At 42.9% G+C, this 27,970-nt stretch overlaps 1 protein-coding gene across 1 annotated transcript in view; it reads right to left on the reverse strand.

Annotated features, from left to right (window-relative positions):
* Window positions 1–27,970, reverse strand: part of LCMT1 (leucine carboxyl methyltransferase 1) — a 48,787-nt gene that overhangs the window by 15,247 nt on the left and 5,570 nt on the right. The window contains exons 2-6 of the mRNA XM_080911757.1: window positions 16,452–16,543; window positions 15,430–15,551; window positions 10,183–10,259; window positions 8,644–8,705; window positions 2,599–2,701 (exon numbers count right to left, since the gene is read on the reverse strand). Of these exons, the coding sequence (XP_080767883.1) occupies window positions 2,599–2,701; window positions 8,644–8,705; window positions 10,183–10,259; window positions 15,430–15,551; window positions 16,452–16,543 (456 nt within the window). The remainder of the gene's footprint in view (window positions 1–2,598; window positions 2,702–8,643; window positions 8,706–10,182; window positions 10,260–15,429; window positions 15,552–16,451; window positions 16,544–27,970) is intronic.

Consider the following 27,970-nt stretch of genomic DNA (forward strand, 5'->3'; position numbering starts at 1 on the left):
GAAAATGAATGAACTCCAGATAGCCAGGTAAAGGGAAGAAAATGAAGCGTCTTTGCTGACAGTCCCCAGCTGCCCCGTCTGCTGGCCACTCAAGGGGGCCCTAGAGCTATCAGCATTCTTGGCCTCAAGAAAGAACCACTCACTTAAGCCCAGCCCCCATTGCAACTCACAAAATCCTTTAAAACATGTGAACTGTTTCAAACCACTGAGTTGAAATATGCAGAAATTACTAATATTCATTCAGCAGAATCTAATCCCTATCAGGTAAAGATTGGCCATAAAGAGACCAAAAATAAATAAATAAATAAATAAATAAATAAATAAAAACTTTAGAGCTTAATTCAGTGGTTCAGAGCTTGCCTAGCATATATAAGGCCCTAGGTCCATCCCCAGAACCAAATAAAAATTAATTAATTTTAAAAGCTGAAGACATGCAACCACTCTAGAAATCAATCTAGCGGTTCCTCAGAACATTGGACATAGTACTACCTGAAGACCCAGTTATTCCACTTCTGAGCATAAACCCCACAGATGCTCCAACATACAATAAGAACACATGTTCCACCATGTTTATAGCAGCCTTATTTATAACAGCCAGAAGCTGGAAAGAACCCAGATGTCCTTCAGTAGATGAATAGATACAAAAATTGTTGTATATTTACACAATGGAGTTTTACTCAGCTACTAGAAACAATGACTTTATGAAATTCCTAGGAAAATGGACATATCATCCTGAGTAAAGTAACCCAATCACAAAGGAACAGACATAATATGCAGTGACTGATAATTGGATACAAGCCCTGGAAAGCTCTGAACACCCAAGAAACAACTTACATATCATATGAAGCTCAAAAAAGAAAGGCCAAAAAGTGGAAGGCTCAGTCCTTCTTAGAAAAACAACAACAACAACAACAACAAGTGTATAGCACCCACTCAGAGTGTGGTACACCTAAACCTTAAATCATTAATAACTCAAGAGCTAAGAAGATAGCCTTGTGGCAATTTTTGGTATTTAAAAATCATTATGTTTAATCTATACATACCAAGAAAACTTTGACTATTTCCATGTTATGTTTTGTTCTACATGTACTTTATGCTTATGATAACTAGTAAGATTTCACTGAATACTATCAAACCTTTAAAAAAAATCAAGTACTGACAAAAATATATTTATACAGTTTTATGCCAAAATGCTTTTAAAAATCTGTACATCTCTCTCTTTTTAAAAATAAAGTTGTAAAAAAAAAAAAGAAATGTAAAATTTAAAAAAAAAAAAAAAAAGAATGAGACAGGGCTGGAGAGATGGCTCAGCGGTTGAGAGCACTGACTACTCTTCCAGAGGTCCTGAGTTCAGTTCCCAACAACCACATGGTGGCTCACTGACTGTTCTTCCAGAGGAACAATCAGTGCTCTCAACCGCTCCCAACCGCTGAGCCATCTCTCCAGGCCCTTAAAACTACTATTGAGGGTACCCGTTAACATGAAAAACAGGATTAACATTTGACTTTTTTAAAGACAAAATTTCACTTACTGTGTGCTATGTAGCCCCAGCTGCCCTTGAACCCATAATAACTTACCTGCCTCGGCCTCCCAAGTACTGGGATTACCAGCATGAGCCATGATGCTCAGTTCAGGCTCACTACTTTTCAAAATGTAATGGGAAGGAAAGCACTGAGAGGATAAGGAAGCCACCCAGGAAATCAGGCACAGTTCTCACACTTGTAACAACTGCTTTTCACCTTTGGTATGGAGTTCTAAAAGTGAGGCCAATTTCCCCATCAACAGCTCGCTCACTTATAACTGGGTCCTCCCTGCTCTGTCACAACACTGCAGAAGCCACGGGTCCCTAAAGCTCAAGTCAGACTGAGGTGTGACTTACTCCAGAAGTGGGCAGTACAAGTTCCTCCTGTTCTTCCACTGTCACATGCATTTCTTCATCCAATCTTCAAACCCATATGGTGATAGAATATTTACCCATAACATAATGCAAAAAAAAGAACTAAGGACCAAATAAATTTTTAAAAATATTTAAAATGGCCTCTGTCAAATAACTGGTTCATCAAAAGGTTTGGCACTATGCTCAGGTAATGATGAGGGTCCACAGTAACCTAGGAGCATCAGATTCCATCCCCTGGTGACTTTCACTAACATGCTCTCAAAGCACAAGCCTAAGGGACCTGGTGTCCTTGAATATACTATGTTCAGCCAAAGGAAGAATATGCTACATGAGATCTGTGTAGTGGAAAAGCCAGACATGTCCTCAGACATCCTGACATCCTGTGACCGTCACTATCTACCTCTTTGGCCACTTTTAATGAGTGTTGGCCTCTATGTATCCTAGACACCAGCTCTTTCTTTGCATGTTGTTATAGGCTCTCGCACACTTACTTTATTATATTAGGGCCAGCATTTTAAAAAGGAGTCACCGGTGAAAAGCATACTTGAGAAAAACACAGCTTAGAAATCTCAGAAACTATAATAAGTAGCAATGACATAATACAGCGTAAAGACAGAAAGCAAGTAGCAAGCTCTACTCACTGGATCTCCTAACGCGAATGAAACAAAAACACATAAGGGGTTTAAAAAAAAAAATCTCACTGTGTATTCATGTTACATTTCTTTAGTTTCTCTTCCAGCTCAGAAAGGTCTCGGAGATCTGCTCCAATGATGGCATATCTTTTTGAATCCAGCATGTGACTATCTGCAAATGCAAAAAAATAAAACGCTCATTTCAATACAAGCCAATGATATCATACTTTTAATGGAGATGACTTTTTCTTTTTTAAAGGTTATTTTATTTTAAATTTTTAACCTTTTTATGTGTATGAATGTTGCCTGCATGTTTGATCGCATATTATATGCATGCCTGGGGTCCTCAGAGGCTAGAGGAGGGCATCAGATCCCCTAGAACTGAAGTTACAGATGATTGTGAGGCTCTATGTGGATGCTGGGAATCAAACCTAGGTCCTCTGGAAGAATAGCAAGTGGTCTTAATGCAGAGCCATCTCTCCAACCTAGATATGGCTTTTTCAAAATTAAAATAACTTTAATCCAGGTATGGTGGTGCACACTTTTAATCCTAACACTTGAGGAGGCAGAGTCGGGTGGCTCTCTGTGAGAGGTTAGTCTGGTCAACATAGCAAGGTCCAGGACAGCCAGGACAAAAGAAGAGAAACCCTATCTCAAAAAACAAACATAATAATAATGATGATGATGTGATGATGATTGATACAGAAAAATCTAGGTTCAGTGCAAGTCCCTGCATCACTGAAATGGGATGGAGAGCAATAGAAGAAGATTCCTTTTCTGGCTTCCTTATGGGTACATGCACATACACATTCATATTCATGAATGCACACATAAATACATACTTGAATACACATGTAAATCACATGAGCAGAGTAAAAATTAGCCCAAGTCACATCTTCTAAAGGTGTCAATATAACATTGTAGTTTTTTTCTTTTATACTTAAGCTCAAGTAAAACAATTCTCTCCCACACGCAGGTATTTAAGAAAATAGGACCACTCAGTACCTGTTTTATAAACTATGTTTCCTACCTAATATCAGCATTGAAGACATCATTCTCTTTATTTTGATTTGTTTTCTCAAGATGAGGTCTGACTATGTTGCTCAAACTGATTCCTCCAACCTCAGCTTGTCCAGTTGGGACTATATACCTGCACCGCTATGTCCGGCTCAGGGCACCATTTTCTATATTGATTTCCTAGCATGCCACTAAAAGTCTTTCACGGCTGAACATATGGAACCACCAAGCAAAACCACCTTGTATTTGGCCAATCCCTTACTATCGGACATAAGTGGTATTACCAGATTGTCTTCATCTGAGACACCTCAATGAGCACCCTGGTACACACACTGATGAAGCACCTGTCAGTCACCTCAATGAGCATCCTGGTACACACACTGATGAAGCACCCGTCAGTCACCTCTTCAAGGCAGAGGATTGACAGTGGAATTATGAAGTCAAAGACTAGGCCTATTTAACTACTGATACCCACCCACTGGTGAGTGGTTCTCCAAAAACCGTACCATTTGTAACATGTTATGTTTAAAAGAAAGTAACTTAGGTAGCAATACATTTTTAAGATGAGTAAGAACATGAACTTCCAGGTGTGCCAGAGGTAAGATGGAATGGTGTGGTTCTGAGGACCCAGAGTTACGACTGTGTAGACCTTGCCACTGTAGACTCCTACACATCTAGCACATTCCCAGGGACTCTGATGTTGTCAGTCTAGAAACTACATTCGTGGAACCATGGATCCAAACACAATGACACTGGCCTTTGGTGGTCATCAGTGTGGCCTTACAAACTTTCCATTATTCAATGACTGGGTTTTGTTTGTTTGCTTTAACAGGGCCTTGCTGTTTAACTCAGACTGGCCTTGCACTGACAGTCATTCTCCCACTGCTCGGGTGCTGGGATGGGGGTGTCTTATGTGCCCAGATCAACTACCTTTCTACCACAGGCATTATTTACCATTTCCTGAGTGGTACAGAAAATGTAAGGTGACAAGTCTTCCTGAGCCACTGCTCCTGATTCAAGTTCTGCCTCTGAGGCCCTTATCAACAGGTGCAGAAAGTGGCACGGTGCCTGCCTAGCATGCACTAAACCCTGCATTCAATCCCCGGACTAAAGAAAACAGCTATAGCGTGGGAGCAGGTCCCTTGTCATCTTCATCGGCCCATTTGGATGATGCAAATACATTGGGGGAAAAAAAAACAAAACACCTTCTGGGAGTCCCTTAGATGTCAGGAAAGCAATAAAGGACAAACAGGGAACCAGAGTCAGCCCCAGAGTACCACAACGCTGTATCAAGAAAATAAAGAATACAAAAACACTTGTCTGGCCTGTAACAGAAACAACAATTCCCACATGCCCGTGTGCCTTCTTAAAAACAATACATTGATAGTAAGCAAGTCTTTAATGAGTTTTTCCGTTTCTGACAAAAACTTGAAAGGCACACAACAGAACTTTGAGGCAAGCAGTTCTCTAATATAATGGAAAATATAATATAATGGTGGAAAGGGGCAACAAAGTGGTTTGGGAGAGACTTATCTTACTAGAACCAGTATCAAAGAACAAACAGTGCACAAGGACAGCAGATGTGAAGGCATGTAGTGATCAGAGGCTCTCAGGCCCAGTCTGTATCAAGAAGGCATACCAACAACAGGCAGTGCTACCACACAATATGACCTCGAGCCTCTGATGTGACAGAATCTGAAGACTGGAACAGCACACACTAGCACTGCATACAGTTGTCCCTAAGTCAAAGCTGTTCCAGTTGTTTAGATATACCAGGTCCATCGTCTGTCCTCAGAGAAAGTCTCTTTACCATGCCACAGGTAACACAATGGACCTATGGGGGACAAGGGCTCAGAGTAAGTTCCAAAGAAGTCTTATTATTCTGAGAAAACACACTTTTATGAACTCCAGCACTGGCCAGAGCCCATAGATTGAGTAGAAAGCCCTGGAGCCTCCCTGGAGGTGATGTAGGGACTTCCCATAACCACAGGAGACACGTCCCTTCTCTCCTTTTAGGTTTTCTGGTAATGAACGTGGAGGAAGGTTCAAAGTATTTTGTGCAATAGTTATAGAAGGCTTTCTGAAATAATAGACATATCCAGGTTTGGAGAGCCAATTAACATTGATTTAACACCTGTATATTGGGTAGCAGGGTGCAATCCTGAAATCTTAGCACTTGGAGGTGGAGAGGCCTGAGAGCTGAAGGGCAGCCTCGGTTACCTTTGGGCCACCTTGGGCTTCGTGAGATTCGGTCATTGGGGAAAAAATTATAATGACACCTGTGTGTTACTACAAGCAGTTTTGTAACCAGCACTCCTTCAGAGGACTTGTTGCTAAGAAAACAGACAACGGAGAAGCTCTAACATACAATTACTATGTAGTAACAACTAAGAACTGGCTTATACATGGCCAAAACGAGAGACAATTATGAAAATCCTTATTATACAAGCTTAGCCATTCTTCAGTGTAAGAAGTGGTTCTCAAACAGAGCCACTTAACGGCTAGAGAGCTTGGAGCAATATCTAAAGACAAATTTGCATGTCGTGACTGAGGGATGTGTGTTAGAAGTATCTCATGATGAGGAGAATCAGACCATAAATATCAATAATGAACACAAAGACCCTGACATAAAGAGAGGCACAAGAACCCAAAATCTACTAAGTAGTAAATCATTTAAAGTCCTTAAATAACACATATTCCCAGCTACTCAGGAGGCTGAGGAAAAAGGATTGCTTAAACCCTGGAATTTGACACCAACCGGACAACATGGAAAGACCCACCTTAAACAAAACAAATAATCCAGTGGTCCTAAATAGTCTGTGATTGGGGAATCACAGCACTTTGTGATCTATGCAGATCACAAACTAAAATCCGAAAGCAAAACCTTCTTTAAATTGAATTTACAGTAGTGCATGGTCACATTTCAACTTGAGCACCATCAGCCCTGTAGCTCTGAGCAAGTAACATAACCACGTGATTACATTTCTTTTAACCATAAAATGTGGAAATGCTGATCTCAAATGATTATGTTTAGTATTGAAGATGTTAAGCTGATATGCACTGAGGTATCCTGGGTGGCACAGCAAACTAACAGGGATGAAGCAGAATGTTTTGAATTTCGGCAGGAAATGGATACTTAACATCAGACAAACATAAGCAAAACACAGTTTCAACAGTACATCTCTTTGAATTCCTCCAATGTTACCATCCCCTAGGGAAGTTAAGCTCTCATATGCTGTAGATAAAAAGCAAACACGGTGAATGCTGATGTAGACATACATGGTACCCAACCTGATTCCAAGGTGAAGTTGTTAAATATTCAACGATACACGTTTATCATTAGTAATAGCAGTTAAAGATTGAAATAGTCACACATAAAGAACGGGTGTACATCTGGAATCCTAGTACTTGGGAGGCTGAGGTAGAAGGATTCAAACTTTAAGGCAGCCTTGGCTGCATAGCATGTCTAAATGTCTAAATGACAAAATACTGCTTGTCCAACTTGTCCACTCAAATGACTAATGCATTGTTACAACATATATACTTAAGTTTGAATCCAACTAATTAGTAAACTCAAGTGTGGGAGATGTCTTTATGCCTAGAGTACTGTAGAGTTACTGAGCCTTCAAGGCACTGTAATTTTAAACAGATAGGGTCAGCCTGACCTAGCACAATGCCTGGGGACACACAGGAGGACTTTGGCAAAGACAAGAACCCAGCTGAGAAGTTCTACCCAAATGAACCCAACTACAGAGACAAGTCATGCTGTGAGCTAAACAGATGGCAGATGCTTCAGACCACACGGTTTGCAGAGGTTTGCTACAAAGGGTAGCTGATAAAGGCTGTGGTCATCTGCTCCTAAAAGTGTGCAAAGAGAGACTTGATAGTACTGGTAGTCTTCAAGGAAGCACTTCAAAAGGCACACTGATCTGAGATGAACACAACCAACCCAACTCAATGAAAGACTAATTTCCTTCAATAAAAGACTAATTTATTATTTTTAAAGATAACAAAGGGCTCTTTTTAGATAAGAAATTTTTCCAGAAAATTTGAGTCTTGTTTCTTGCTTTTATTTTAAGGTAAAGGGGACTCTGTCTCAGGTGGATTTCTTGACCACATGCAAGATTAATTTGCCCACCTGCCCACTCATGTGATAATTTGTTGGCACTATGTACAGAGCACTGAGCCAATTCTCAGAATACAAGGATAACCAAGATGTGGTGTGAGCTGGGCTGATGGCATTGTCTGTGACCCTAGCACTGAGGAGGTATAGGCAGAAGAAACCTAAGTTCTAGGCTAGCCCAAGCTACCCAGCAGGGCCCTAAAGAAAAAAATAAAAAACAGCCAGCAATAAGCCCCTGTCACCACTGGGCTCATTATCCAACAGGAAAGATGAAAACGGAGCACAGCCAAGCAGGGTAACGCCCATGGGGAGTGTGCACAACGGGAAGTGGTTCCACATCATCCATTTCCACACTGTTGATCAAGGCGATGCAAAGCGCAAGGGTGGCCGTGTCACCCTAATGTGACACCAATTAACCAAGTACATAAATGGGTGTTACAGAAAAGTGAAGAGCAACAACAGGTCCAGTTGATCTGTGTGGGGAACAAAGGCTGGCAGCCATACATACATCTGTGGGAACATTAGCGGACTCTAGTCACAGGGAACATAGCTATAGCACGGAAGCTGTGCTGAAGACTACTGTGTTGATTATCAGAGGATGGCACTCTTCAAACATGCTCTCTCACCTGTACAACTATTAAACCCTTTGACCTTCTCTGTCAACCACAAATGAACACAATAGAAAATGTTGGTAGAGATCTACAGACAGACAGACAGACAAACAAACAAACAAAATACCCACCACAATCTCTAGGCCTCAGCACCGAGAGAATGTGTCAGGCATCTGCGGATATGGCTAAGTGGTAAAGGGCTTGACAAGCATGTAGAATATCCTAGGTGACAGCTGGCGCTCAGCAGATTAGCATAAACGAATGGACTGTATTTACACTGAGACTATTATACTGAGAAGGGGACCCTGCCTCAAACAACTAAGTGTGTTATGATCCTGACCGCACCACTCGTAGGTCACTTGCCCATTTGAAGCGTGTCCTCTGGGTGTAACTCCATGATGGGTCTGAATAGAAGTGGCTTGTTTCTACGGGAGAATGGAAAGAGGAGAAAAGGGAGTCAATAAACACATGAGTGAATTTCCTGCCAAAAGGCAGCCATCGGTCACAAACTGAGCAAATAGACTCAGGATGTCTGTGAGAGTCTAAGATTTGCATAGACTTTACTGTTACACTCCCCAACTGGACATGCTGCCAAAAAGGTTTCTGATTGTGGAGCATTTTTATTTCTGATTTCTGGATGAGGAAAGTTTGGTGTACTGCTTATGTGCAGAACAAGGGCCACTTCAGAAATCTTTCACTCTCCCTACATTTGGCCCTGTGTACACGGTAACAGTTCTGTCTGCATGGCGTCAGGTTAAGGCAGCTCTGCATTTGGCATTCAAACCACACACTGATCCTGAAGTAATTCAGTTTGACAATAACTAAAATGCTAACACAAATTTTCTGAGTGTTCCAGGATTATCCTCTTGCTCTCAAACAAAACTGTATCTTATGATCCTGGCTGTTCTTTGTCATACAGGTACAAAGAACTGCCTCTTAAAATCAACCCAGCAAATGAAAACAATCAGAAACTAGAGACCTGCGTGGCTATGCACAGGTAAACCCAGTCTTTCTTTCCAGGAAACCCTCTGAGCTTCGGCTTCACCCGGGGCCGTTAACGCCTCTTCCGCCAGGGTGCTAATGAGCTCAGCAGAACTACACAGTTCTGGGTCCCCGTTCATCATCCTAAAAGCCTACTTAATATAAAATGTATTTAATATTAGAAAAACTGGGAAACTCAGAAGACCACAGAAAAGGTTGAAAAGCACGCCCAATGTATAGAGACAAGGTAGCTCTAAAGAATAAACTGAAAGTTTTAATGTCTACAGAACTTTAAAACATAATAGCTAGGCTTTTATTTAAATATCTATTTATGGTGGGGCAGAAGTGTTAAAACAACAACAACAAAAACCCTATTAATTCCTGATACAGAGCTTTCAAAGTCAAGGTTTAGATCTTAGTTCTAGCCAGGTGACACTGAGCAAGTCAACTTGTCTGAGCAGAAGATTCTAGTCTCCAGAAGAGGGGTCTGAGTACTCAGCTCCTGAGTCTACTGTGAGGACTGGGCCATCCAAAAAAACATGAGACAGCAAGAGGCAGAGAAAGTGCACCATCCACAGCTTTGTAGGCCCTCAGAGGAGCCCTCACAGCATTCACATACTCAAAGCAAAGCAGAATCACTATGTTAACTCAGGGCCCCATGATAAAGCAGTAATCACAAAGAATGTTCAGAGTATTCAACTGTTTGGCATAGGTTTAGAGAAGTTAGATTAGTGAGTAAGGAGGGTCGCGCAGAAGGCTGCACTGACTGTTGAAGACTGTGCTAATCTGGACACATGGTCTCAGAGCAAGAATGGAAACCAAAAGGCAACTTTCTCTTCTGAGGTCGTTCACATTCAACTAGATACGCCAAGAGCTGAGTCTCCAACTGGCATCCTGTCCCCCCAACAAAGCCATACTTACTTGATGGTGTGCAGCTTTCTTGTGACTATCATTGGAAAGTCGACTTCAAAATATTTATTTGGGAGAAGGCCTTCATCCTGGAGAAAACCAAACAGAATCATCCCTTAGCTCAGTCACTAAATGCAGCAAGCACTAAGTACTTACCTAACTGCAAAAGGGGTACTTAAGAGATTCTAGGTCAGAAGATTCCTATGATCACAAGAGTTATTTATTTTTATTTGTGTGTACAAATGTTTGCTGATCCTGTATGCATGTCTGCACAACAAATCTGAACCCACTACCCTCAAAGGTCATCAAATCCTGTGGAATTAAAGATGGTTGTAAACTGCCATGTGGGTGCTGAGACTTGAACTTGTGTCCTCTGCAAGAACAAATGCTCTTAACTGATAAGCCATCTCTTCAACCCCCAAAGGCATTTTTTCAAATTCCTATGGTCTCATTATGAATGCACCTGAGAGGAGCAAGAATGAATACAGAAGCTAGGAAACAGCTCATTACTGAAGTGCTTGTCTTATGAGTGTGAGAACCTGAGTTTAATTCTAAAACTCATGTAAAAATTCAAAGCATGGTGGTATGAGTTTGTAATCCCAGGGCCAAGGAGAAAAGAGAGAGGACTACTGGGGCGCTTTGGCCAGTTAGTCTAGCCTATTTGTTGAGCTCTAAGCCAATGAGAAACTCCAACTCAAAGGAGGTAGATAATGTTCCTAAGGATGACAACCAAGGTTGTCCTTTGGCCTCCACAGTGTTTGTATACACATGTAAGTGTGTGTGTGTTTGTGTGTGTGTGTGTGTGTGTGTGTGTGTGTGTGCCTACAAACATATGTGCAACACACACACACACACACACACACACACACACACACACACAGAACACATACATTAAAAAAACAGATGCAGGAAAAACTAAGAGGTTTCATGTTTGTCCAGGTAAGATCTATAGAGCTTGCAGTGGGATAGTGGGGGAGGAACTGTGAGTTGTCAAAAGACAGCACACACAGCACACGGGGTTACAGGAAAGTCTGGTGAAGAGCAGAGCTTGAGTCCCAGCTCCAGCATTTATCTGAATGGGCCAAGAGGTCATCTCTTAAAAAGTGAAGGAGAACTGGAGAGATGGCTGAGTCGTTAAAAACACTGATTGTTCTTCCAGAGGACCCAGGTTTGATTCCCAACACACATGCACACATGTACACACACACACATGCACACACACACACAATAGTTCACGAACACCTTTAACTCCAGTTCCAGGAATGAGACAATGTCTTCTTATCCAGGAATATACATGGTGCACAGACACACATGTAGGCAAAGCACCCAAATAAATACATTCAAAAAAATTTTAAGCAAAGACACTGCTAACTTTCATGTGGTTGAAATGAGTTAGTCCATGAAGGGCGTTCCGAGAGAGGCCTAACTGTAGTAAATTCTATGTCTATGCCTTTTATGACCTATAAACACAGTAGAAAGATAAAAGACCCAACATTAATTTCTCAGTATGAACTACGGTAACAAGTGTGAAAATGCACATTAAAACATAAGATGTGTGTGCACACCCACACAGCTCCACTCCTTTCTTCTGTTTCTTAGTATCGTGGGTGGCTCTACTCCACCCACCGAACTACTACTATTCGTCTTATCCTTTCTCCATCCAAATGGTATTCCAATCATCCACTCACTCAACCCTGCTGACTGTTCTCAGATCTGTCCATTCCTCTTCCACTGTCCCCTTTCACACTGACTATAACAATAAAGCTTCCTGGTCTTTCTGCTACACACTATGCTACTTCCACAGCTCTTCAGGGTGAGATCCAATGAAGCAAGGCCTGGCCAGCCTTTCTCCTCAGTGCCCATGCCCTCCCCTGCCATCTGAATATCCCAGAAACACAGACTTTACAGGACGTGCAAGAGACCAGATCTCCTGAGTCTGGTGATGGCTGTACGGGTGCCTGAGGCAGTATGGGAAAGGAGAATCCGGGACAGGGGAACCCTTAGCTCTGCCTTGAGCAACTGCACATATGACAACCAATCATGGAGACGGTTCTAAGATATAAAGACCAGGTGTGAAGGTGTAAATGAGTCTGAGGGACCAAACAGCAATGACAGCGTGGTGGGGACAGAGCTACCACAACTGTACAGCCACAGAAAGTAATCCCTTAACTCTACCAGCATGGAGATGGCACAGCCTGGGCTTCCTTTACAAGGCAGGAAGGACAGTATCCTCACACCCTTGACTCAGAAACCTCAGCTGTCCACACTTAATGGTTTGTGCTCCAAAAAGCTGAGCTGTGTAGAAGCGGCCCAAAGACACTTGAAGGATGAAGGATATATGTTCAGGGGACATGGAAGCACTTCAATAAGAAATCCTATTAAGACTATTCACGGTATAAAACCTGCCCGAGATGTAAGAACTGAACCTGGTATAGCTCAGTGGTAGAGCACTTGCCTAACATGCAAGAAGCCCTGGGTTTTATCCTTAGTACCACAAAAACAAAACAAGATCACTTAATCAAAAGATATATGTTACATGTCATCTGCAACTCCAACAGACAGCAATGGAAGCAAACACAGTCGGTTGTCTGTCCTCCCAGCCAAGCTTCCTTTCCTGAGGGGGGAAAACACGTCAAGCTTCACTCACTAATGCTCTGAATCTCTGGGCTGTCAGCATCCAGGCCTAATGAGCTCCCAGCTAAGGAGCTGGTATACAAGGCTCCCTGGTCTGTCAGACTTGCACAGGAGCAGCCTGGAATGCAGAGGGAAGCCACCATGGCTGACCATCTTGCACACAGCCAAGGACAACACTGCTGCCTGCTACGGGACTCAAGAGACATCAAGAAGTGGCGCTACCTCAAACAGCTTCACCTTTCAACCAGTATTCCTTCTGTGACAGTCCCAGCTTTCTAGTCTCTAGGAAACCCCAGCTATATAAAGGGTCTTGAGATCACACAGAAGGAGCAGAAAGCCCATAGTAATAGCTTCAGTTCTGCAGATACAGCCTTTATAGCAGGAAGCCATGTGACAGTAAGAGCATAAAAGATCCTCCCTATGTGTCTATGGGAAGGGAAACATGTCTAAAGTTTTGATTTGTAGTTTTTCGTTTTTACAAAGAACCAGAAAACAGTTTAACCTTTGCAGGCCATATGATCTCTGCTCTAGCTAGTTAACTCTTGTTATCCTAGTCATACCATAGCCAAAGATGAACAACATAGTTACAAAAACAGGTGGTGGGCCAGATTTAGCTTAGAGCTGGCAACTTCTGCTCTGAAAGCAAACAGTGAGCTAGAGAGACAGCTCAGAGGTTAAGAGCACTGGCTGATCTTCCAGAGGACCATAGATTTGACTCCCAGCACCCACAGGGCAGCTCACAACCATCTGTAACTCCAGTTCTAGGGGATCTGACACCCTCTTCTGGTTTCTGTGAACACCAGGCATGCACAAACATGTACATAAACATACATTAAAGCAAAACACCCAGATGTAAAAAAAAAAAAAAAAAAAACAAACAGAAATATCTACAATAGCCCAAAGAAAACTTTGGATTTAAGAAAAAAAATGCTTCAGAACAAAATGATTATCAGTACAAATATGAAATTTTCACAAAAGACTTCCAAACTTTCTGTTTTTCTTATAACTTGACAGAAATGCTTTTTTTCCTTAGAAGAGGTAAACTTTGTTCATAAATAAAAATCCCAGATTTAATAATTATCAAGTTATCTACACAAAGGGAAAGAAAGCAACCCATGTGATCAAGGGACCTTGGGCCCAGTGGAATGGTCTCTCAACAGCAACACCCTTCCAGAGAATACCCACTCAAATCCTTTATACCAACCATGAGGCACTCTGCCAGGAAGATAAAACAGGCCTACTGAAAAGATGTCTCTCAAAAGGCACCCCCTGAACTACCTCAGCACTGAGTAAACAAGGGCTTGAACTCACTGCATGTGTGTCCAAACTCTAAAGCAACTGGTTGTTGGATCCCAGAAGACACTTGTTCCAGCCCCTCCTGCTCCATCTGTGAAACCCTCACAGACTCATGCTAATGTCTGTCACATAAAAGTCCTCATAAATGCTAGTCATCTTTCCTAGAGAATGCGAAGCAAACAACACCAAGATCACTGGTCCCTCAGGTAAAACAAAGGCTGGGAGCTTTGATGCCCAGAGTCCTTATCAGGTGAACTGATTAGAGACCAAAGATCTAAGTAGGTTGGATTGTGTACATATATCCTTATCTATCTTATTCTACACTTACAAACAATCTGGAGAAAAGTACATACCCACTACTGCACATGACTGACCTCACAGAGAAGTCAAGAAATCTGCACAAACCTACAAGAAGAACATGTAACACAGAGGACATATAACAGTAAAAGCCAAGCCACAGAGCAAAGGCAGAACACCAGCAGAACCATATCTCCCCTTGTGAGCACGACCAGACCTCCCTCTCCACCCCTAACAGGGTGGCCAGAAACCCAATCAGAACAACTACAGCAGGCTTCGTGTCACATCCTGTTCACCTCACAAATGTCTGAATCTTACCCTGAACGGCATTACGTAGTCAACTGATCTTAGTTACCATCAAAATTAAAAATCCATACGTTCGTTCTCAGTAATTCCAGTAGAATTTTTTTTCCTTCCCAATGTATATCAACACATACAGAAGAAAATATGTGAATTTTTTTACTGTAAGTTTTAGTACAATGTAATCTGAAAACACAATCAAACTTCCTGGGCCCTGATGAGACAACACAGAGTTGAACGTTACTGTGGAGGTTATTGTGGGAGGCATCTAGGCAGCTGGAACTGGATGAGAAAGTCTACCACTGAATTTTTTAATGTATTTTTTTATTTATATGCATGTGTGTATGTACAAGTGCTGGTGTGCGTGTGTGTGCATGATCCTGTTAGTTTGCACATGCATGTGGAGTCAGAGGACCACCTCTCAGGTACGTTCTACTTTTTTGAAACAGGATATCTCACTGGCTTGGATAGCCCCCAAGTAGTACAGGCTAGCTGGCCTCAGAACTTCCAGGGACCCACCAGTCTCTGCTCCCTAGCTCACGAGTGCTGGGATTACAGGAATGAACTACTGTGCCCAGTTTTTTCCTGTAGATCCTGAAGGCAGAACTCAGGCCTCTGTACTTTACCAGCTGAGACAGACCCCTCTTTAAATATATTTTAAACATTTTAAACTAGGAAATCATCATCAAAAAATTAAGCTGGAGCAACTGTAGTAGGAGAACCTTTAATTACCTTTAATTTCCAGAAGGTGGTATCCATCCCAGCCCCGAGGTTGAGAATCTGACAATGGCATTCTGTCTTCCGGAGGAAAGCTTTAATAAGCTGACTGACACCATGAACTCGAGCAAAATATCCTTGAAGAGAGTTTTAGAGAAACAAGCTGTCAGTCACTCAGGGACAACACACATTATCCCTCAAAGCCATTCGAGAGCCAGGAGCTGTAAGGGTTCCTGGCTCAGCAACACTCAAGAAACCCACCTCAAGACTACAGGGAACACTGCCAAGTAACCCAGCACGGCCTTACCTCAGGACCCTTGGTATTCAAATCTGAATACAGAGACTATCTGCCAAGATCCACTTTTAGGGGCCAAGATCCCCCTACATTACCCCAGATGAATTAAGATAATATGGTCAGTGTTCATTGGGGCAAAAAGTAAGTCATGTTTCTGCCTGGATGAAGTTACTTAAAAGCCTAACAGCTGATACCAAACACTAAAAAAGGCACAAAAGTTTACCCCCACACAGGCAGACAGCTCATAGCAAAAGATGCGTGATAGTTTTGTTCTGTTTGGTGTTTCGGGTTTTTTGAGACAGGGTCTTATTGTGTAGCCTAGATGAATTTAAAATCAGTTTCCTGCCCGAACCCTCAGAGTACGGGAAATAGAGGCATGCCCCACTATACTTGGCTTATAAGGAGGTAGTGTGTGTCTTCGTGTTCATGTTCACAAACTTTCAGTGCTAGGGATTAAACCCCTGAACCTGTACATGCTAAGCAAGCACTCTATGAATGAGCCACAGCTGCAGCCATTGATAGGTTCTTATACATGGGAGAATTAGGCAACATTTCAGTAACATCATTTTTATGATTGAATTGAGATTGAAAGGGTTTATAGCATGCCATATTGGTGAGGATGCTGGGAACTAAGACCTTCTATTTTCCTTGTAAAGAGAACCCTGGAAGGCTCTCTAAGACTAAATGTGTAAACCTTCAGGGCCCGTGGGGTTGAGTGGCGGGGAGGCAGATGGCCACTTACCTCTGTTAATTTCAGGGGCCTTTCTCTCTTTAGACTGCCTCACAAGATGTTCAATGTACGGATCATGCCAGTAGCCAATGCTCACCGCAAACCTGGAAAAGTTGAAAAGGTATGCAGTGAGCTTGGATTTTCAGTCCTAGGGACCACTGTTGAGTTCTCAAGAATCAGATAGAGGATCTAGAGGAAAATCAACAGCTTCAAAAGGCTAATGTATGCACATGTACTGCCTGACGGCCCTTTACCAATACCCATCTAACATGTCCACACTCACGGGACACCACCCCACATGCCTCCCACTTCAATCACACCTCATCTCCTCTCCATGACCCTACACAAACCAGCCTCCGTTCATCACCCCTGAGGCCCTGTGAGCATCTGTTCACTGTGTAAACACTCAGGCCACTCACATAGAGATTTTATCAACTGTAACAGAAAGTTTTCTAATTGCTACCCTAAGTCTTCACACCTCAGACTCCATGTTCCTTAGTAACCAAGTCAAGACTTAAAGGGTACGTGCAGTACAACTCCAAGCTACAGTTCAAGCTCCTGGAAGCAGACACTACATCTTTTCTTTGACTCTACCAATAAGACTTTTTTTTTTCTTATTTGTTTTGGTTTTGAGACAAGGTCTCACTACATGTCCTGGCTGGTTTCAGCACCTGAGTTTGTCTTGCCCAGCCTCCCAAGGGCTGAGGTTGCTGATGTGTGCTACCACACTAAGTAGCAAGTCTGACTCTGCCTTGCTATTTTCTATACAAGTTTGTCTCTCACTGATATTTGCATATGTGTGATATCATGAGGAAGCACATGGACTGAAGTAGTTAATGCAACATGTAAAATACTGATTTGCCAGGCCTTGCTACATATGTCTCCATAGTCCAAAGCAAACGACACACTTAGAATTTGACCACAGTTAGTGTACTTAGTCTCTATACAGTACCTAAAGCTCAGAGGTAGACCCAGTCAGAGTGGCAAACACCTTTAATGCCAGCATTTGGGAGACAGAGGCAGATGGACCTCTGAGAGTTCGAGGCCAACCTAATCTATAGAGTGAGCCAGGGCTATGTAGTAAAATCCTGTATCATAAAGCAAAACATAAAACAAAACAAAACAACTCAGTGGAATCATTCTTACCTAAGGCACTACATTCAATCTCAATACCACAAAATAAATAAAAACAAAAAACTCTAACAAGTATGGCTTTCGATATGTGACTCCCTACTATCAAATTCAATTTAAACAGTATGTAAATCTTCATTTTTAAATATAAAAAAGAGCTTAAAATAGAAAATACCGTATATTACAAAGGGGAAGCCTAAAGAAGTCTTGAAATGTGTATTGCCTTACTGAGTCCTGGTTGTGACTATCTGACAGTTTTCAGGGGAATCGTGTAGTGCCATCTAGTGGTAAAGATGTGTCTTCAGCTGACTAATAGTCTTTCCAATCCTTAACCGAGGGAAGGGGAAGAGAGTGTTCTCAACTGAGTCTAAACTCAGGACCTCACCATTTGACCAGGCACAGCAGCCAGCTCACTAGGGTTTTTTAACACACAGTAGGGGAGGAAGGAAAAAAAGACGAACATCAGAATCTGGGACTCACGGGCCATCCATTTGGGGCTAACTAAGCAAACTGGTGTACCAACACAAAGCAAGGCCAACCGGGTGTGTGGGGGAGAGAGGGCAGCTGCCTAGCCATGCCAGCAAATGCCTATTGTGTCTAACTACACAGATGACAGCAACCCTTACGGACAAAGACCATGAGGCACACAAAGAATAAACGGTATATGACTCGAAAGGGGTAAAATGCAAAGACCTAGGTGCCATGGAATTGAATAGTCGCCTTCACCATGAGAGACACCTAAGCCTGACTATCTGATAACCCTAAAAGGCAAGGATTCAGCCAGGAGAGACACCAGAAGCCCATTATGAAGAACTTATGTCCTCACAAAATAAAGAACTCTCAAAAATTAGGAAGAACTTCCTACAGGTAAAAATGGATTAAAACACATATTTGGGGGATAATTCATAAAAGAAATTCAACTAATAAGCTCAGCCTTAACAATTCTTAAAGGCAAAAGGAAAGCTCAAATAAAGTGCCATTTCTCCTCTCAAACTGGCACCAAAACTATTTCTGAGAGGAGCCTGGACTGGGGGATGAGGAAGCAGGCACCAGGCGGTGATAGGCACACCTGTGCCACAAGGTGCTGTGCCAATGGGAATATATAACATGGGAATATATAACATGGAATACATACATACGCTATGAGCCAACAATCCCACTTGATCCTAATAACCAAGAACGGGCACAAAGAGTTTCCCATAAGAGTATGACAATTCCATGGAGTATGACAATTCCACGTGCAGGATGTCCCAACTGTTAGGAACTAACTCACAGGTACCCATGATGCCCCAGTAGATACTAATAGATCGAAATGCAGCAGTTAACTCCAATCACTCATGATGCTAAACACCAACTCTGCTTGCTGGTTCTACTGTGCTCTCCTCTGTGTGTGTGTGTGTGTGTGTGTGTGTGTGTATGTATATACCTAGATATGTATATAGCACATATGTTTAATTGCAAAGACCGTTCTTAGTACCAAGCTTCCATCCTGGGTGTAAACTACATTCTGTTTGTGGTCTCAAAGGCCTCTCACTGCTTCCAGTTATAATTTTATTGCTGCTCTTTCAGTTTCACTTTTACTGTACACGGCCTGTGCATTGCTTCTTGCTTTATGAATGAAACGCAGAAGTAGCTCCTTCCGGGTCATAGGCTGCCCCTAACTAAGCATTTACTGAGGTCTGAGTGCACCTGCCAACATGACTTATTGAAGCATGCAAGAAACCACACACCTCTGGAGACCACCCCTTTGTAGAAGCCATGCCTCCAGCTGGAGGCCTGAATAGAGTTAAAGGAGGAAAAAGAAAAGCTAAGTGAGTTTCCCTCTCTGCTTCCTGGTCTGCCATGGCCAGAACACTGCTCCTCTACCACAGGCTCCTGCCAACATGATGTTTCTCCTCAGGCTTCTAGAGCAAAGAAATACTGGACTGACTGTACCCTCCTAACACTGGGAGCCGAGAGCTATCGTTCCTCCCTTAAGTTATCTACACTAGGCAATCTGGTCATGGCAATGGAAAAGGAGCCTATGCCCTGTTGAAAGCAGTCACTGAACACTGAGAAATGGTACCAACATTCACAGTTGGGTGTTGCAGTAAATATTAAAAAATAAAAATGAACTGTTTATCTCTTTGCCAGCCCTGAGGTCTCACTCTTCAGGCCCGACCCTGATACGGGGCCGCGCACACCTCTGGTACTTGGTCCAAGCTGCCACCAGACCAATTTGTTCGCACAACTCCCTTCCCTGGCAGTTTTCTACCAAATGTTCTCTGCCTCTCTGTCTCAGGGTGTTTCTCTATGCCAAAATCCCACAAACACAACTCTACAGCCTGATAACTTTTCATACAGGTTTATATATTCAACTCTCAATTCACAAACCCTCTACACAAGATTACATCAAACAGAAAGATACAAACTGCCCTTCTATTCTATATGAGATATTAGATCTATAAAATCCTTAATGTTTATAGCTATTTAATGCCAGTTAATATCACCTGGGTCTAGCTGGTCCTTGGGAACCTGACCTCTTAGACCTCCCCTCTCTCTACCTCCCGCTCAGTCACTGGCTTTCCTTCATTTTACTAATTAAACTGGGAAGGTTCAGTTGGAGTCATGTGACTAGACCCTCCTTCTTGGGGAAGTGGAATTAACAAAACAGCTTCAGGACAATCTACAGTAGGGTGCTACGGTAGAGTTCAACCAGAAGGTCCCTTGGTCTCCAACTTAGCATACCATGAGCCAATACTTCATATGATGCTAAGATGCCATGATGGTCTATCTCTGTTGTCAAGTTGATGAGATCAACTCTGAAGCAAACCTCTGGTCCCATCTGTAAGGGAGTTTCTAGATTGGATTAACTGATACATGGGCAGCACAATTCGAGGCTGGAGTTTTAAGCTGAATAAAGCCGTGTGCTACGTACCAGTGTTCTCTCTCTGCCGCTTGCCTGGCTGATGGAGTTACTGACTCATCTCCCTCGCCACTGCTCATTACTTTTACAGTAAGCTTGATAACTAAGGTTAGGGTAGAACACCAAGACTGTACGTTTTCCAATTTTGATCTTTCTAAAACACTGAATCTTTTTATTCCAGATCCCTTATATTTCCATATGTATTTTAGAATAAACCTGCTATTTCTTCATTAAAGAAAAATAATGAAGCTGAATTTAGACTGGAGTATAATGACTCTATATATCAACTTGAACAGAATAGAAATCTATCTTTTGTTTTACTCTGTTTCTGAGGCAGGGTCCCATGCTGGCCCTCACGATATAGTTTAAAATGGCCCTTTAAACTCTTGATTCTCCTGCCTCCGATTCAGACATGCTGTGATTAGAGGTTTGCAAAGCCCCCCACTTGGCTCAAACATCTTAGCAACACCCTACCTCCAATGTGAGAAAGTACATCTCCATTTAAATCTTTAGTCTAACTAAGCAAGGCAGGGTTCTGTGTGGAAAGATTCCATATCTCTCATCAGATATGAATCCTATCATGTATAGTTTATTTTTTGTCCTATCACAAATGAGAACCCAGTATTTTATTTCCCTGTGTATGTAGATACATGCACTCAGAACACGTTTGCCTGACAAAAGATTATACCTAGAATATATAATGACCTCCAGCAAAGGAACAATAACATAAATAAAAACAGACAAAAGAGTTTAACACACTAGATAAAAAAATGTAGAAATGGCAATGAATACATGAAAACATGTTTGATTGCCATTGGTCACCAGTGAAATGTAATTTAAAACCATAATGGATACATTTCACATACACTGGCAATGCCACATGCGACAAAGATCTAGAGACTGGAGTTCTGGTGCATTACTGAAGGACTTGTAAACTCACAAACCAGGAGGGAAACCAGTGTGCTGGTTGAACCCACCTATGACTGGGTTTGACGACTGTAACTAATTGGTGATTAACTCCAAGTCACCAGTAATGAATCAGTGTGGCACGAAGAAGAAAACGACTTCCCCTTGGAGTCATTTAATCAAGTCCAGGTTTGAATTCACTGCTTTGTGCTCCCCATGTCTTCTGTCCTCTGTCTGTGGGATGAGTCTAAATCTGTGCCTGCCTGAAAGCTGTCTTGTGAATCTGACCCTGTGCGTGTGTTATGTGTGTAACTGTGTCTTTGTGTGTGTGTATCTGTCTATGTGTCTGTCCCTCACAAAGAGCTTTGTCTGTATTTATTGAACAACACAGAAAGCACCACATGAGGAAGGGATGGGATACTTGACAGAAATCCTTAACAAAGTTTTACAAGAGGTCAAGTCACTGGCTCCACCTGATCCCAACTGACCAGATAACACACACTGTTTATCAACCATTGTCCATAAGTGGGTGCTTTCAACCTTTCTGCAGATCTAAGGGAGCTGCTGCTCTCAGCTAATGACTCAGGTGCATTACTCGGGTAGGAGGAATGCAGAGCACACAACTGAAAACTGCAGCTATGCCTTAGCTACCACTGTGAAAGCTGACTTCATGGGAATCTACCCAAGTAAGGCTGATTGCCACATTGTTCTCCTACAGAGCAGTCTGAGTACACAGTAGGCTCAGTCTTAAGTGGCCTCAAAGTGTATTATTAACCCTGGCTGTGAGTGAGGTCTAGCAAAAGTTTCAGTCTCTTAGAATGTAAGAGATATTTTCAGAATATTGCATTGCTACCACCGGGCAACTACAAAACAAAAGAACCCGAGAGAAAGGAAAAAGAATGCCGACCAAAGCCTATTTACAATGGCCTGTACAGGACCAAGAGCAGGTAAATGGACAAACCAGACAACAGATACAGGACTGCACGACTTCTGACCAAATGTCCTGCCAAGATCCTGAGCCTGCTGGTTGACTACGCCTTGACCATAGGCTTTATAACTGCTAAGAGCTTAAGGACCCATCTGCAGGATGGCCCTAACCCACCTTAGGGTAACCATCTAAGAAAATCTGAGGCTGCTAAAAGAAGTTACTGTTTGTCCCAGTCAACACCTGAACAGGGCCCTGGCTGTCTCCCACCCTGGGGGGGGGGGGGGGGGGAAGAGCCTAACTTCACAAACATCCAGGAGATTTTACATGAGCCAATCTTGTCTTCTAAGGGTTTGTGAGTTTTCAACACCCTAACCACACTGAGAGTCTGCGCACTTCCATTTTCTCATTGTTCCTTGAAACACTTGTTTCTATTGAACAAGAAGTTCGGTTCAGTTTGTGCTGGACTGAGTTGGATTGGACTGAGGAAGTTTTACTGATTAAAATCTACTTTATTGTCTGTGTATCTCTGTTGATATGCACATGAACAGATCTCAGAGAATACACTGTGTACAAAACACACTGGGACAAACCTTCCATCCCAGTACTGTAAGTCTGAGGTCATCCTGATCTATATAGTAAGTTCTAGCCAGACAGGGCTACACAGTGAAACCCTATGTCAGAAAAAAAAGAAAGAAAGAATAGGCACCATATGATTCATTAAAAAATTTACAAAACAGTCAGATCTAGGGCTGAGGATCTAGCTCTTATCTCCTGAGAGTGGCACCTGCCTTAAATTCAGCATTCAGGAAGCTGAGGCAGATGGATTTTTGTGAGTTTGAGGTCAGCATGGTCTATATAGAAAGCTCCAGGACAACATGGCTACCTGGAGAGAGCCTGTTTCAAAACAACCACAAAAAAGAAGTCTATACAGCAGGCTTCCCCAGAGGAGACTGCTCCCTTGACAAAAGGGGGCTCGAGGCATACAACCCTCGGTCAGCCTCTGCTTCCACAGCCACTGAAGAAAATGAGCAGACTGCTGTGAACCACAGGGACCAAGTGTCCACTGGAAGGGAGCCAATGCTCACCGCAGTCCTGTTAAACTTTTGGAGCTGGAGAGATGGCTGAGTGGTTAAAAGCACTGGCTTCAAACAGACCTGGGTTCAATTCCTAGCACCCATATGGTGGCTCACAAATGTCTGTAATTCCAGTTCCAAGGATCTGCATGAAGATACCCGTGTAGACAAAATACCAATGCATGTAAAATTAAAATAAATAAGTCATTAAAATTTTTTTAAACTTAAAAATTTAAGTTTTGGAACCAGTGAGATAGCTCAACAGCTAAAGGTGCTTGCTGCCACATGTTTACATCCTGAGTTCAAACCCCAAGCAGAAAGAGAACAGACTCCTGCAGATTATCCTGTGTATTCAACTGTAACAATGTATAAATGCACATATGCAAACAAACAGACAAATGAATTTTAAAAAAGAAAAAAGGCAGTAGGTCTGGTAAGCTGCAAAAGAAGGTCTAGTGAGGTGTGCATGCATTCCCAGAGAGGCAGGAAGGTAATAAACTTGAAGCCACCTGGGAGACAGAGAAATAAACAATCAGAAACAAGAAAGAAGGAGAAAAGAAAGGAGGGAGGGAGAGAGATGGAGGGAAGAAAAGAAAGCTGCGGTGGGTAGGCAGGAACATGGTGTACTATTCTTCATTTATAGGCAAGTTTAGAAGCTCATTTACCTCGACTAGAATGGTCCACTTCTATAGTATATTTGCTCAAAATGGAAAGTAGAACTGACTTTGAAATATTTTAGATCAAAATCTCCACCTTGCTCTCTGGTGCACAGCTCCTAAGATGTAATCAGTACACTATAAAGGCCTGCGTCAAAGTCCTCAGAACCAATCTAACTTTGCCTAGAGGAGACCATACGGCCTGCTCCCGTGTCACTTGTACTGAGAAATTATTACCTTCTATAATAGCTCAAAGGAATGTCAGTCTTGGTCCAGGTCTGGTTTCTATAACACAATGACCACTCACACCAGTAAACCAGGACTTCATGCATCGGGAAATACAATCCTTAACACCTCTTGGATTCAGTTTCTCATTTGACAGATGTTCACTGCGTGTCTACAACATGCATCCCTGCTCTGTGTTGAGTCATTCTCCTGGAAGATACAAACATTAAGCAGTTGAGTTTTTTAGTTATGTATGTCTGAGCTGCTGACCACAAGGGAAACACTTGGGCACTAGACAATTAACAGAGGGGCTGGGGTATGGGGAACAGATCAAGTACTGAGTAAATGTGTCTGCTGATATGAGCACAGCCATGTCATGGACCTTAATGCCTCAGACCCATGGTAATGGCAAGGCCTTCACCAGGTCAGGCGCAGAGTAATGGCAAAGCCTTCTCCTAGTCCTAGTACAGATGCTGACAGCGTGTTCAGAAAGTATCAGCCACTGCTTCCTCCTCTGGGGTGACTGCAGCCTGAGACTACTCTCCTACAGAGATCAGCTAACTTGACTTCTTGCTTAGCAGTACCTAATAAAGCACACTGAGTTTCTAGGCTACTGGTGCATCTCCTTCAGAAAGCATGGCCCACCCAATTCCACCTTTTTTTATCTGTGTGTTGTTTCTTCATTCCCGTCACCCTAATCAGGTCAATCAATTCTAGAGCCATGCCAGTCACACCGTGTATCAGAGGTGTCTGTTGGAGCCCCATCCCATCTGAGCTAAGCAAAACATCCTGGAATAATCCTGAGAGTCCTCAGCCATCAGTCAGCACTGTCTATCACCCGCTCCACCACCAAAAGTATCATGGATGTGATGGATCTGCAGTCCTGCCCCCATGACCATTCTGCCCCGAGTACCTGCAGCTCTCACTTAAGGTATTTCTGGCAGTAAGTCTTCGTCTCCCTGCCTCCATCCTTGCTTCCTACCGTCCATTCTCAGACTTTTCAAACCCAAATCAGGCTACTTCGTTCTCCAGTTCATGCTCCTAACTCGTAAGAGAAAAGTTCCAAGAGGAGCTGGGAAGTTGTCTCAGTGACTAAGAGTACTCGAGTTCTTCCAGAGGATCCAGTTTGGACGCCTATAACTCACACCGGCTATAACTTCAATGCCCACTCCTGCATGTGGTGCACATACATACCGGCAAAGCACTAATACATATAAAATAAATTTAGGAATTGTTCAAGTTCCAAGAACCTACTATGCACAGACTCTTCTCCCTCCTAATCACTCTGGATTGCTGCTTATAAAAACAAGTCCAGCAGGCTTGAGAACACTTCCATCCTGTTTTCTGCCTGGGATACTGTTTTCTCAGATGTCTCCAGGGCACACTCCCTCAACTTCTATGAGTGTTTGCTGTAGATGTATCTTCTCTGGTCTTTCCCCCTTGAAATCATATCTGGTATGACACGTGTGTGGCTTGCTTCCTGTCTAGTTTCTAAGAGCTCCATTTGATTTCTTTAATTCCTATATCTGTAATCTAAAACACCACTTCCATAAATGAAGCAGGCACTCACTAAAGAATTCTGGGTGAACGGAAGTTCACTTCTGTAAACTGACATGAGGGACCAGCATGTTTGGTGGCTCTGAGGAAGGAGAACTGAGAGGAAGACAGAGTGGGGTGAACTGATGCTGGAAACCCATATCAGAACAAGCAGGACCCTGCAAAACTGGGTAAGGCCTGTCAACAAGAAGCCATTAAGCCATGAAGGGAACAATCCAGACAGCCTTTTACAACATCTGGCTTCACTATGACTTATGGATTAGAAGAACATCTGAGGAAGCCCAGGAGGCAGAGGAGTTCTTTAACTCTGATCAACCTCAATTCTGCTCATACCTTGCACTGAGAAACCAGGAGCTGAGGCGGAAGGAAATAGATTCCAGAAATACTTTAAGAGGAAAAGCAATGGATCTAAGTAACAGATTTCATAGCTGGAAGGCTTAGAAGACCGCATTTCCCTGCTTTACCTGTGACCTAGTGACCAGTGGAGTAGGGGCAGGAGAGGAAGAACATGCCAGAGTAATCTTTAGCAGGACAGGTTAGCAGTAGAGCATCTGAGGCCATGCTGAGATATCCGAGTGAATATTTTTAATTAGGTGGATAGCCAGTGGAGAGTGATCAAATCAAAAAAAAGGAACAGTGGGTCAAATATCACATTGTATGTAGTTTTGTACCTGTGGCTAATAGGGACCTAGAAGATTTTTCAAGTGGCAGGATTAAGTCACCCTGAACAGGATAAGGATGTGTATTAAGAGACTGAGTGAGGGGGAGAAGAACAGGGCTTTGGCAGAGAGAGAAAGCCCCCTTTGCCACTACCCATCTCCTGCACAGCTAGTAGAGGAGTGCTGCTAGCCTGTGTCAGGCCACCACTTACATCCGTGAGGACGGCGCCTCCTTCTGTGGGTCTTGCTCTCCTGCTGCCCAGTGTCTGCCTCTGCCAAGGTCCCCTCACATATCACTCTGCTTCTGTCAATGTTCCTAGTCAGGCCTGGCAGCCTCTGTGCATGTTGTAAAAATTCACTCTTCTACTGTGCACAGAAAGCAGCCTTGGCCTCTAGGAACTGGCTGGTTAGCATGGGCTAGACCTTCATTAGCATGAGCTAGGCCTGGACCCACAGTGAGACCATGCTGTTTTCCTGCTGAGCATAAACAATTTTTCAGAACATTAGAGTAAGGTATTTTGCAACACTGATAAGTGGCACAGACTACGTGTCCTGCTGAATTCTAAATACAGATTAAAAACAAGATCACTGTCTTAGTTCGCTTGCTATTTGTGTGATAAAACACCTTGACTAAAACAACTTAGGGAGGAAAGGGTTTATTTGACTTACATGTCCTAATGACAGACTATGATGAACAGAAGTCAGGGCAGGCACCAAAGCAGAAGCCCTAGAGGAACACTGCTCACTGGATTGCTCCCCATGGCTTGCTCAGCCTGCTTTCTTATACAGCTCAGGACCACCTGCCCCGGGGTGGTACTGTCACTTGCCCACAGTGGCCATCATTAATCCAGAAAATGCTCCACAGACTTGTCTGCAAGCCAATCTTACAGAGACATTTTCTTATTTGAAGTTTCCTCTTCCCAGATGACCTGAGCTTGTGTCAAACTGGCGCAGTAGCACAGCATTGTTTCACCCACAAAAACACCAAGCCCCCTCTCTCCCAGCTGACAAGTGGCTGGGTTCCTGTTACCCTTTGGATCCTTCTCCAGACAAACATTCTAACATGCTGAGTGTGCCCTCCCCAACAGAGCTGCCCGGCCTTGGCTAATAGCATTTGATCCACAGCACATCTGTGTCATGGACCCTCCTACAAACAACCCAGCAGCTGAAGCACACATCCTAACAGGTATTTCCTACCCCTCACTGAGAAGCTGCAACTGTCAAGCTCATCTCTAGGGCAAGTGTGTCCTACAGGAAAGGTCTGCCAAGGCTCAGAGGGACATGAGTACAGCTCCTTGAAGGCTTCTGTGCTCTCTGTCAAGCAGTGTACGGGATGGAAAAAAGTCAAGTTTGGAAGTAGATAAAGTAGGAAACTTAGTCTCAGCTGCTCACAGAGCAGAGACAAGAGGACAGGAGTTAAGGACCTGTCTAGGCTACACAATGAAACCTTATCTCAAAAACAAACAAACCAGGTGTGAGGGCAATGCCTCA

The sequence above is a fragment of the Micromys minutus genome, assembly GCF_963924665.1.
Source record: "Micromys minutus genome assembly, chromosome: 2".
Lineage (NCBI taxonomy): Eukaryota > Metazoa > Chordata > Mammalia > Rodentia > Muridae > Micromys > Micromys minutus.